Source organism: Carcharhinus amblyrhynchos, chromosome 11 (genome assembly GCF_965287045.1).
Source record: "Carcharhinus amblyrhynchos chromosome 11, sCarAmb.v2.hapA, whole genome shotgun sequence".
NCBI lineage: Eukaryota > Metazoa > Chordata > Chondrichthyes > Carcharhiniformes > Carcharhinidae > Carcharhinus > Carcharhinus amblyrhynchos.
The window spans coordinates 3,784,922-3,797,380 of NC_137334.1; the positions used below are offsets into that span (position 1 = coordinate 3,784,922).

The 12,459-nt window shown below is 42.1% G+C and overlaps 1 protein-coding gene across 4 annotated transcripts in view; it reads left to right on the plus strand.

Annotated features, from left to right (window-relative positions):
- The window catches only part of LOC145349855 (diacylglycerol kinase beta-like), a 534,763-nt gene that overhangs the window by 183,435 nt on the left and 338,869 nt on the right, over positions 1-12,459 (plus strand). For 3 of the 4 annotated variants that reach the window (XM_080198449.1, XM_080198451.1, XM_080198450.1), the window contains one exon: positions 2,448-2,702. The exons of the other annotated variant lie outside the window; for it this stretch is intronic. In XM_080198449.1, the coding sequence (XP_080054575.1) occupies positions 2,448-2,702 (255 nt within the window). The remainder of the gene's footprint in view (positions 1-2,447; positions 2,703-12,459) is intronic. 4 annotated transcript variants of the gene reach the window in all.

The window sequence follows — 12,459 nt, forward strand, 5'->3', positions numbered from 1 at the left end:
TGGGTGACCTGTTATTTTTAAACAGTGACCCCCAAGTTCTAGATTCTCCCACAAGAGTAAACATCCTCTCCATGCCCATTCTGTCAAGATCCCTCAGGATCCATGTTTCAATCAAGTCTCCTCTTAGCCTTAACTCCAATGGATACAAACCTAGCCCATTCAACCTTTCCTTATAAGACAATCTTTCATCCAGTAAGGTGCCTCTAAACTGCTTGCAATGCATTTACATCCTTCTTTATGTAAGGAGACTAATACTATACACAGTACCCCAGATATGGTTTCATTAGTGCCTTGGATAACTGAAACATAATCTCTCCTTTTATTTTCAGTTCCACCAACAGCAAATGGTAATATTCTATTAGCTTTGCTAATTACTTGCTAACCTGCATATTAATCTTCTGTGACTCATGCACTAGGATACCAAAATCCCTTTGCATCTCAGAGCTCTGCAATCTCTCACCATTTAGATAATGTTCTCTTTTATTCATCGAAATGGACAATTTCACATTTGCCCACATTATACTCCGTTTGCCAGGTGTTTGCCCACGCACAAAAGCTATCTATATGTAGCATCCTTATGTCCTCTTCACAACTTACTTTCCTACCTAGATTTGTGTCATCAGCAAATTTAACAACCATACCTCTGATCCCTTCATCCAAGTTGTTTATATAAGTGGGAAACAGTTGAGATCCCAACAAGGATTCCTGTGGGACACTACTTGTTACATCATGCCAGCCAAAAAATGACCCATTTCTGTCTATTCTATTTGCAGATAGCCCACTAATCCCCTAGTCAATATGTTACTCCTACACCATGGGCTCATATTTTCCACAATAACCTTTGATATGGCACCTTATCAAGTGCCTTCTCAATTCTAAGTACAGTACATCCACTGGTTTGCCTTTATCCTCAGCACCTGTTAATCCTTCAAAGAACGCACATAAATTAGCCCTGTCACAAAACCATGTTGACTCTGCTCGATTACCTTGAATTTATCTAAGTGCCCTGCTATAACGTATTTAATAATAGCTTCAAACATTTTCCCTATGACATTGAGGTGATTAAGATAATTTTGCAATGGCCAAATCAGCTACAGAATCTTTTCAAGAACTTTGCTACACTTCTATCTAATGGATTGAGCGATGCAGCCTTAGTTTTGGAAAAAATGTCAAATGAACCCATTGCACAAACTTTGGGAGGCAGAAATGTCCATCATTCTGATATCTATTTTTGTAACATTAAACAATGTTGCGGAGCGTTGCATTTTTTTTTCTCTCTGCAGCCCTCAGTCTCTGAACATCCTTCCTTAACTAGTAAGTTAGAACCATCTGGGCTGCATCCATTACCATGAACACCCTCAAAGCTGTCTTGTAATGACTTAGCTGAAGGTAAAATTCAGGGAGCCTTTCCTTAGTGTTGTGATCTCCTAGCAAACACTGAGATGAAATATGAGACTCCATCCGCACATATTTAAAAACTGATGTGAGTGCTTGATAATTCAGGAGCTTGAACCGGTAACTTTGGTTCGGGAAGAAGTGTTTCGTTATTTGCAGTTTTGGGCCACTATTTGATTTGCTGTGTTATTAAAATGACATTGCTGAATTGCTTTTTTGTGTGAAATATTTATGGCTTTGGAACATCAAATGAAATGCTGACTGCAGAAGGAGGTATTTAATTTAAATATAACACTCAAATCATTTTAGTTACCAAAAGAGATGCTGAGAATTTTGCAGATTTTGTTAGTTCAGTACACAGATGAGACCCTGAGCTCTGGCTGTCTGTTACTTTAATTCTCCACCTCACTCCCACTCTGACCTTTCTTCCACTCCCCAGTTCCCCTGGCTCTGGGCATGTTTAAAATCCGTTAACGTCGCTAACTTTTCCCAGTTCCGGGAAAGATCACTGGCCTGAAATGTTAACCTTGCTTCTCTTGCCACGGGCCCTGCTTGGTCTGCTGAATATTTTTGGCATTTTCTGTTGTTATTTCAGATCACCAGGCATCCACTTTTGCCTGTGTGAAGGTGGATGCCTGGTGAGGACGTGAGTGGGTTGAGTTGTGATGATGCTGCCCACGAGCTGTCAACACGCACAAGGTTCACACAGGGCGAAAGAAACAATTTGGGTAAGGTACAGGAGGATGTCTGTACCCCTGCGGGAGTCGGCAACTTCAGGCAATGAAATGTTAGAAGTGATTTATTTATTAAGTGTTAGTCTTTTAGGAATCTCCCCTCCCCCCCCCCCCCACCCAAATTCAACAGAATTCCCCAAACAGGTTTTCCCAGGAGCTATATGGTGGGACGGTAGAAGTCACGAGTGCATTTCTAGTGATTAAGCTATTTAGTTTCAGCCAAGCATGCTGCAAAATTAAAAACCTCCGGATGGTTGAGATTTTTCTTTCTTCATCGGTTTTGTACTAACCCTTGTTATCTTTGTAATAACACTGCAGGAATTAATGGCAAAAGTATTCTGAATGCCATGAGCAGACATACTCCGGATGGCAGGAATTCCCAGGTTAACCTCTGCGATCAGCAATTTCCCACCTTGGCTCCTGTCGCTGCAGCTGCTGCCGCCACCACAATTTGCTCTCCCGGTTCATCTCGGTCTTCCTCCCAAAAATCCACTGTTGGTGCTCACTCTGCTCATAACTCCTCTGGCTCCTCCAAGATTTCTTCTGCCTCAATGCTTAACTCCCAATCCCCAGGTAGTGGTTATATCTCATTTTCTCTCTCTCTCTCTCTCTCCTGTGTTTTTCAGCTGCTGTTAATGTTTGCGGGGAGGGACCCACTGTTCATTTATCTTTCCAGCTAAATCCTACTTCTGAGTACGCCGTGATTAATGATATTGGGCTGAGTTGATTTTTAATTGATGCTCTATCGTGCATGCTGCAGGAGACTGCTTAAGCACAAGTCAATGAAACCAGCATGAACAATCAGAAGCATTTTTACAGTCACAATTTATTTCCTGGGATCTTGATAATTGAAACTGTCACTGTCCTATTAGCTGCTACAGCCCTCTTTAACCTTTAAACTTTAAAACTGAAGTGCCTGAGTCATCGCAATGTCCGAGAGATAATCAGATTTCCATATTCTTCTTTATCCGTTGGCCTTTCAACACATTATTTCTGTTGTTGTATATTAATGAAATATTTTCATTACAATGAAAGCCTGTTTTTTGCTTTGATTGGTTGATCCTACCCTTTGGAAGTTAGGGCAATGTCCTTGGACAGTTTGACAATGTTGGCATGGGTCTGTAGGACTGTCAGTGTCTTCAGGGATCCTGCACTGGGGAGAAAAACGCTAAATACCACTGCTGCAAACTTTCCTAATTTTGAAACTATTCACTTCAAATTGTGGTGATTTATTTGATCCGTTATTCTTTTTCATTTCCCTGTACCTGATATGATTATAATAAAATGTTTGCCTTGTTACACTTCATAACTGTAGCATTATACAAGACAGCACTGTAACTTTACTAATCTCTAACTTGAGGGAAATAGTAGAGAATGTAAGCAAATCAAATTCAAGGAAAACAATCAAGATTGATTTGTTATTTCCAGAAATGGTGTGATGTGAAACTCAATTAAACAAATTGAATTTGGTGGAGAATTTTACATGCACCAAGAGCTGCACATTAGATTGAAAAGATGTTTTGAGACAGGGAAAGTGAAAATCGTGTTGGTAATGATATTGTCAATACAGGCAGCCTATAGAGAGTAAAAACAGGATATGCTGGAAATACTTATCTGGTCTGGCAGCATTTGTGGAGAGAAAAACAGAGTTAACATTTCATGTAGATGACCATTCTTTTGAACCAGCCTTCAGGGAGCTTATATTTCAGAGCTGTAATCAATGCCAATTCAATATCCCAGATTTTTTGGTTTAATGAAGTAAAATTTTGATTATAGGTATGTAACCTGAGCATACCGTTGCTTTTTAAGTTTAGCTGGTCGGCTTTTTGTTTTAACGTATACCTCAAAGGTTTGAGTCAGAGAGGCGCAGTTCACAAGGTAGTTCTGGGTGAAGTCAATTTTGATTCATCTGCCGAGAGAGATTTTACTGTCAACCAATTTTCTTACAAGATTTTAAGAAACGGGCTGGGGGAAGGGAGAGGGAGGGGACCACGGGGTGGGGAGCTGCATGGGGTAATGGGGATAGGGCCTGGGTGGGCGGTGCAGACTTGATGGGCCAAGTGACCTCCTTCTGCACTGTAGGATTCTATGATTCCGCTATTGTTATCTCTACCACTCTTATCTGGACATGTATTCCACATGCACTTCATTCATTTGTATGATGCAGAATTTCTTGATAACTGTCTTATGTGCAGCAACTTGTCTCCAGTTTGAATCTGTCTCTCCTTATTTCTGCTTCTGCGGTCTTAAAATGAATATTTCAGGTAAAACTTTTCAAATCCTGAACAATATCTAAACCTCAATAAAATCGCTTCTCTGAACATAAGAAATAGGAGCAGGAGTAGGCCATCTAGCCCTTCGAGCCTGCCCCGCCATTCAATAAGATCATGGCTGACCTGAAGTGGATCAGTTCCACTTTCCCGCTTTCTCCCCTTAATCCCCCTGTCTATCAAAAACCTATCTACCCGTGACTTAAATATATTTAGTGAGGTAGCCTCCACCACTTCAACGGGCAGAGAATTCCAGAGGTTCACCACCTTTTGAGTGAAGAAGTTCCTTCTCAACTCCGATCTAAACTGCCCCCCTTTATCTTGAGGCTGTGCCCTCTAGTCCTGCTATCCTTTCTAAGCGGGAAGAATCTCTCTACCTCTACCCTATCCATCCCCTTCATTATCTTATACGTCTCAATAAGATCCCCCCTCATCCTTCTAAACTCCAACGAGTGCAGACCCAGTCTAGTTAGTCTGTCTTCATAGTCCAACCCCCTTATCTCCGGTATCAGCCTAGTGAACCTCCTCTGCACTCCCTCCAAGGCCAATATATCCTTCCGCAAGTGCAGCGACCAAAACTGCACACAGTACTCCAGCTGCGGCCTCACCAGTGCCCTGTACAGTTGCAGCAAGACCTCCCTGCTTTTATATTCTATCCCCCTCGCTATAAAGGCCAGCATCCCATTCACCTTCTTGATCACCTGCTGCACCTGCAGACTGGGTTTTTGCACTCATGCACAAGGACCCCCAGGTCCCTCTGCACTGTATCATGCTGCAGCTTTTCGCCTTTTAAATAATAATCCCTCCTACTATTATTTCTGCCAAAGTGGATAACCTCACACTTGCTAACATTATACTCCATCTGCCAGGTCCTCGCCCACTCACTCAGCCTATCCAAATCCCTCTGCAGACTTTCCACACCCTCCACGCAATTTGCTTTTCCACTCATCTTCGTGTCATCAGCAAATTTCGTCACCCTACACTCAGCCCCCTCCTCCAGATCATCTACATAAATGGTAAATAGCTGAGGCCCCAGCACCGATCCCTGGGGCACTCCACTAGTTACCAACCACCAATCCGAATAGGACCCATTGATTCCAACTCACTGCTTCCTATTAGACAGACAATCCTCTATCCACGCTAACACCTGATGACTCAGTTTTAGCTTGAAAGGCTCAAATGTTTCTGTTCCTTTTTCATAACTCATGACTCAAAGGATGAGCTCATGGAATAAAAGAGACAGTAGCAATATGAATATAAAACCGGCTGAATAGTAGGAAGCAGGCTAGAACTAGGTTTGTACTGGTATTCCCCAGTGGTTGTTAACAGAACCATTGCTTTTCCTGATATATATCAGTGTTCTGGATCTTGGTGTGTAGATGACGCACAACTTGGAAGTTTTGTAAACTGTGAAGAGGACAGAATTCCAAAAGGATATGGGCACATTGGTGGAGTGGGCAGATAGATGGCGGATGAAGTTCAATGCGGAGAAGTATGGAGTGATGCATTTTGGTGGGAAGAACGCGGAGAGACAATATAAAATAAGGCGTAGATGTCTTAAAGGGGGTAAAGGAACAGAGAGACCTGGGTGTATATGTGCATATCCCAGTCAGAGGACTGGTGGAGAGAGCAGTTAATGAATCATATACTATTCCGGAATTTTATTAATCGGGGCATAGAGTACAAGAGGAAGGAGATTATGCTGAACTTACACAGAACACTAGTTTGATCATAGTTGGAATATTGGGCCCGATTTTACCAATCGGAGCCTAAGGGTCGGATCCGGGCGTAATACAGATCCGAGCCCGGAATCCTCTTTGCGGCACGCCCACACACTTTTAGCCGGCTCCGATCCAATTCGCGGTGTGGACAGGAGGGGCTTAGTGCTGCCAAAAAGATCAGAGCTCTGAATTGCACATGCGCAATTAGAAAAAAAAATCTGAAGCAGTGTGCCCGGGTGTGAAAGAGCAAAACAGAGAGAGCGGGGGGAGGATGGACTTGGGAGAATCTTGCTGACTAAAAATAATGTAGCATCTTCTTTGTGCTGCCTAATTATCTATGGGAAAGGTAATTAAACTACAGTGTCCTAGTGAGCAATTAGTGACCTGTATAATACATTTGTGATCTGTAACTGGATTGTTGATGTCCCTGTAGCCGTGAGCCAGGTGCTCAAAATGTTCAGCATCATTTGGCGAACTTGGAAGAACTGTCCCTGTGGTGGAACTTGGTTGGAAATAAGATTCAAGGAGGTTACTAAATCTGGGAAATCAACCATAGTGAAAAGAAGTTTGTATTGGCAACTCTTCTCTCACATTCCATGGCAGAAGTGCCCCTACTTACGAATGTGATTTGTATGGACATCGTTGGGTGCAGCTAATCTGCCTCTGGAGCAGCCTTGGATCCTTTCTTTCATCTTGTTTTCATCTGAACATTGCAGAAAATTAGAGAAATTCCCTTTGGGAGATAATGTCAAAATTATAATCGCAGGAACCAAAAACCTGATAGTCAAAAAATTTGGGAAAATATTTCAAAATATATACCCCCCCATATATATTGGAGGGGGGGTTGGTGGGGGGGGTGTGGTGGGGGGGGGGCCTGCCTCCCGGGGGGGTCTGATCAGGGGGTGGGGGAACGTCTGCGAAGGATGGTCGAGGAGCATGGGCTTCGGAATTTCCCCTGCAGAATAGGAATCAGCTTCGGATTTTTATTCTGCAGGTTGCTTACAGCGCGGATCCGGAACGGACTAGAAGAAGGTGAAGTGGGATTTTGTGGTGGAGTTGGGCGCGCGGTTCATTAGCATGCATTTAAATCATCGGGCCGCCCAATTCGGACGTGGGCCGAGCCCGCGCCCAAACCTGGTGTTGGTAAAGCCGCGATCTGCTCGTGTTTGGGTGCAGATCGTGGTAAAGGCCCGATGCCCGGCTTTACTGCGATTTGGGCGTGAATTTTTGGTAAAATTGGGCCCGTTGTGTACAGTGCTGGGCATCACTTTATAGGAGGAATTTGAATACGTTGGAGTGTAGAAGAGCGTTACAAGAACGATTCCAGGGATGAGAAACTTCAGTTATGAGGATAGAGATTGCAGAGGTCGGGACTGCTCTCCTTGGAGAGAAGTAAGCTAAGAGGAGAGTCGATAGCGGTGCCCAAACTCATGGGGGACCTGGACAGAGTAGATAGGGAGATACTATTCCAGCTCAGAAAAGGACCAAGAATGAGAGGGCACAGATTTAAAGTGATTTACAAAAGAAACAAATGTGATGTGAGAAACTTTTTCACACAGATGGTTTGGGCTTAGAATGCACTGCCTGGGATTATGGTGGAAGCAGGTTCAAATGAAGCATTCAAGAGGGCATCAGATGATTATTTGAATAGAAATAATGAGCAGGGCAATGGGGAAATGGCACAAAGTCATGATGCCCTTTTGGAGAGCCAGTGTGGACACAGTGAGCCAAATGGTCTCATTCTGCACAGCAACAATTCTGTGGTTACCCTGCTGTCCAGCATCTAAATACTTCTGTTTTTTGATGACCGGAATCAAAGTATTTGAGATTTCCGTCAGCTTCACCCTTAGCTATTTCAGCGGCATTCATACAGATGCATGTCATTTTTTTTCTACTCAAGTAGAGCACCTTACATTTGTCTGTGTAAAATTCAGTGTAAGAAGTCTCTCATCACCAGGTTAGAGTCCAACTGAATTCAGAAATTTACTGCAAAATTATCTGAATTTCAGCTAGTATCAATCAGAAAAGGCGATCTGCAAAGGTGTTGAAGAGATATAAAAGAACAACAATTGCAGGAGGGCAGATAACGGCACACTGAGTTTTGTGATGAGGAGATGCTGGCGTTGGACTAGGGTAAACACAGTGAGAAGTCTCTCATCACCAGGTTAGAGTCCAACCAGTTTATTTAGGATTCTAACCTGGTGTTGTGAGACTTCTCACTGTGTTTACCCCAGTCCAACGCCAGCATCTCCTCATCACAAAACTCAGTGTGCCGTTATCTGCCCTCCTGCAATTGTTGTTCTTTTATATCTCTTCAACACCTTTGCAGATCGCCTTTTCTGATTGATACTAGCTGAAATTCAGATAATTTTGCAGTAAATTTCTGAATTCAGGCCATGAATCCAAGTTCTTGATTGTTTACTGAATAATTGTACAGATACAAATTTACCTCTGGTGATCAATTTCATCAGATAAATGGACTTCTAGTTAGCTATGTCTGTGGTGTTGCCTTTTTTGAGTAAGGGTACCAACTGTTTCGAACCTCACGGTACATCTGTAGGATTCAAAGAACACCCTCATAATAATTGTCAGTCTCTCCTCTTCCCTCATCTGATTTAACATCCAGTATAACTATCATCTATCCCTTTGGTTTATTTCCTTTGAGCCTGAATAGGCTGCCTGAGATGTCTGGAACAAATCCATTGATTTTAATTGGGATATTTTTGGATGGGGAATGTTGCTCACGACTTTCTTCCTGAAAGTATTAGAATCGGAATGTTAACTATTCTGTTCTTATTGTTGGTTTTAAGGCTATCTGCTTTAATGGTTTTCACCTCTTGCTGCTCTTTTGCTGTAGTGGCACTCATAGATCATAGAACCCTACAGTGCAGAAAGAGGCCCTTCGGCCCATCGAGTCTGCACCGAACACAATCCCACCCAGGCCCTATCCCCATATCCCTACATATTATACCCACTAATCCCCTCTAACCTACACATCCCTGGACACTAAAGGGTGATTTCTTAGCATGGTCAATCAACCTAACCCACACATCTTTGGACTGTGGGAGGAAACCGGAGCACCCGGAGGAAACCCACGCAGACACGAGGAGAATGTGCAAACTCCACACAGACAGTGACCCGAGCCGGGAATCGAACACAAGACCCTGGAGCTGTGAAGCAGCGGTGCTGACCACTGTGCCACCGTGCTGCCCATTAATTTTATTTTGCTGCTTAATATCATGTTATGGTTTCTTCAAGTCTCTCCTGCCTTCCTAATTTTTTTATTTATATATTTCTATTCCTTTAACTCCTTTTCAACTGTAGGATTGATACAGTCATTTATCTTTTTTATCATACTCTTTAAGGTCACATTGGATTAACCTCTTCCTTTTTGCAATCATAGAGGTTTACAACGTGGAAACAGGCCCTTCAGCCCAACTTGTCCATGCCACTCTTTATTTTGAAAAAGCTAAACTATTCCCAATTGCCTGTGTTTGGCCCATATCCCTTTATACCCATCCTACCCATGTAACTGTCTAAATGCTTTTTAAAAGACAAGATTATCCTCATGCTAAGAGCCTTGAGGGAGATGTCTCTGAAGTTCTCAGGATGACTTTAGTTACTGCTTCATAATGGAAGTGGTTTCATCTGGCACCCAGGGGTGACTTTCAAGAATTGAAACATTTTGTTGCCTACTCTTTGCTTTAATTAAAATAATCAGACCTTTCCTTTGTTTATGCAGATATCATTAGGTGGAACTTTTAAAGAAGTACAGTAGCACAGTGGTTAGAACTGCTACTTCAGGGATCCGGGTTCAGTTGCAGCCTTGGGTGACTGTCTCTGCAGAGTTTGCACATTCTCTCTGCGTGGGTTGCCTCCGGGAACTCCGGTTTTCTCCCACAGTCCAAAGATGTGTAGGTTAGATGGATTGGCTATGAGAAAAGTGTGGGTTTGCGGGGATAGAGCTGGGAAAGGGTCTGGGTAAGATACTCTGTCAGAGACTCATGGAGATGTGATGGGCCAAATGGCCTCTTCTGCTCTGGAGGGATTCTATTCTATGATACTTTCTCCTGAAATACATCATGTGAATGCATACAACCAGAAGAGGAGCGGAGAGAAAAGATGCAGAGGAAAGGGAACTGATGGTTGAGGAGTGATCAAGGGCGAAAGACAACTGGATGAGGGGAGAGAGAAGCAGAAAAAGAAGTTGGAACACAGAAATAATCGAAAAGGATTATTTGGGATAATAGAAGAATGGGAACAATTAAATGGGGAAGGATGATTGAGCAAATGAATTTCCTCATATGGTCTCACATTTTTCTGTTTCTTTTAAAATTAATTATTTGGGCTTGGGTATCAGTGGCAAAGTGAGCACTGATCATCCACTCCAAGTTGCCTTTCGGAAGCTGAAGGTGGTCACCCTTCTATCTGAACCGTGTGGTGCCATGATGCTATTAGATAATGAGTTCCAGAAATTTGATCCAGCCATAATGAAGGAATACCTGTCCAAATTTAAATCGTATGTGGGTGGAGGAAAACCTGGGCGTGGAAGTCCTATGCATCCACTGCCCTTGTCTTTGTAGATAATGGAGGCTGCGTTTTGGGAGGGTCAAAAAAAATTCAAATTGCTGCATTGCATCCTAAAAGTAGGACAAACTATAACTGTGATACACCAGATGTACTGTACTATTTTTTCCCTGATCCAATCCTTTCCTGCATTCCAGACACATGACATTGAAAGACATGAGCTATCCTGTTAGACAGTGAATTTGTACTGGGGCAAATGTGGGAGACTTTGATTTGATGATTGCAGATGGCTGTACTCTGAATGAGTAATCTCACCTTTTCCCCTGGAGAAGTTTACAAGAACATCATTGTCAGAATCAGTGAACAATATATATTAATGCCAGAAGGAATGCATCAGTGGTGAAGGAAGAAACTATTTCATGCCCTGTGTCTTTGTCTTTTGGGTAACTGTTGGATTTAGTTTCAATCTGGAAGAGAAACTTAAATGATTCCACAATTTAAGTTCAGTATAGAAATCTAATGTGTGAACCACATAGCAGGTCATATTCCTTGCAATATAAAAACAAATGTTTTATTCTTATGGCCTGGTATCTACGTGCTTACTTTGCTGTTAGTATGTTGTGGCATTAAATATTTAAAAGAAAAACCCTTGCTTGAGATTTAATTGATAGTAGCTGATTGTGTCTGCATAGTTTCTTAACTTGGATTGGATTGTATTAAGCTTGATTGCATTGTATCGTTCAAGTTTGAAATGTCGACACAGGAACAAACTTGTATACTGCAAATGTTTAAACATTGGCATGCTTTAGGAGGCTTTTTCATTATTTTTGGACAGGTTTTCTAAATAAATTTGCAGCTATAATTTACTTCTGATTTTCTTTGCTAAAAAGAAATTCCTTGGCAAGGTCAGCGTAAACATTGGCAGTTCTGAATTCGTTATTAGTTATTAGCAAAATACATAAAAATACTCAACTTATATTTCAGAATGTAAAAGGGATGAAACTAGCCTGTTAGCAGGATGAAACAAGCTTGTAGTGAATCAGCAACTTGATTTTGTTTGTGCCTGATCTTGTTTCCACTGAAATTCATGGGGTAATAGTTCAAATGCTTCTTTTTTTTAGGCACTTGTTTCTAGTCTATCACTTTTAGTTGGTTTGAAGTTATAAATCTTGGCAATATTTTCCAACTAAAAAAAATAACTGACTGGGTGAGAAATGGCTGCCAATGCATTATCATGCTATTTCGCATTGCTACCATTGACCAATTTCACCTCTTGAGGTTCTTAGTTGAATTGTAATATTTATTGTTACCTGTGGTGACAAGGTAGGGAAATAAATCAGCCTTAATGGTTGAATTCAGAAACATTGTTAAGTTTATTTATTAGTCTCACAAGTAGGCTCACATTAGCTCTGCTCTGAAGTTACTGTGAAAATTCCCTAGTTGCCACACTCGGGTGCCTGTTCAGGTGTGCTGAGGGAGAACTTAGCATGGCCAATGCACCTAACCAGCACGTCTTTCAGACTGTGGGAGGAAACCAGAGCACCCAGAGGAAATCCACACAGACACAGGCAGTAACCCGAGCTGGGAATCAAACCCAGGTTCCTGGCGCTGTGAGGCAGCAGTGCTAACCACTGTACCATGTGCCACCCAGGTGGTTATATTTCCTTTCTGTAGGTCAGCCTTGTCATGTTTAGGTTTGGATTCGATTGATTTTTTCTGCTGGCTAAATTGAAGCATAAGTCTTGGATTGAGAAAAATCATATCATTAAATAACCAGTCTGGAAATGTATAATGGTAATAAAAGACAATGCC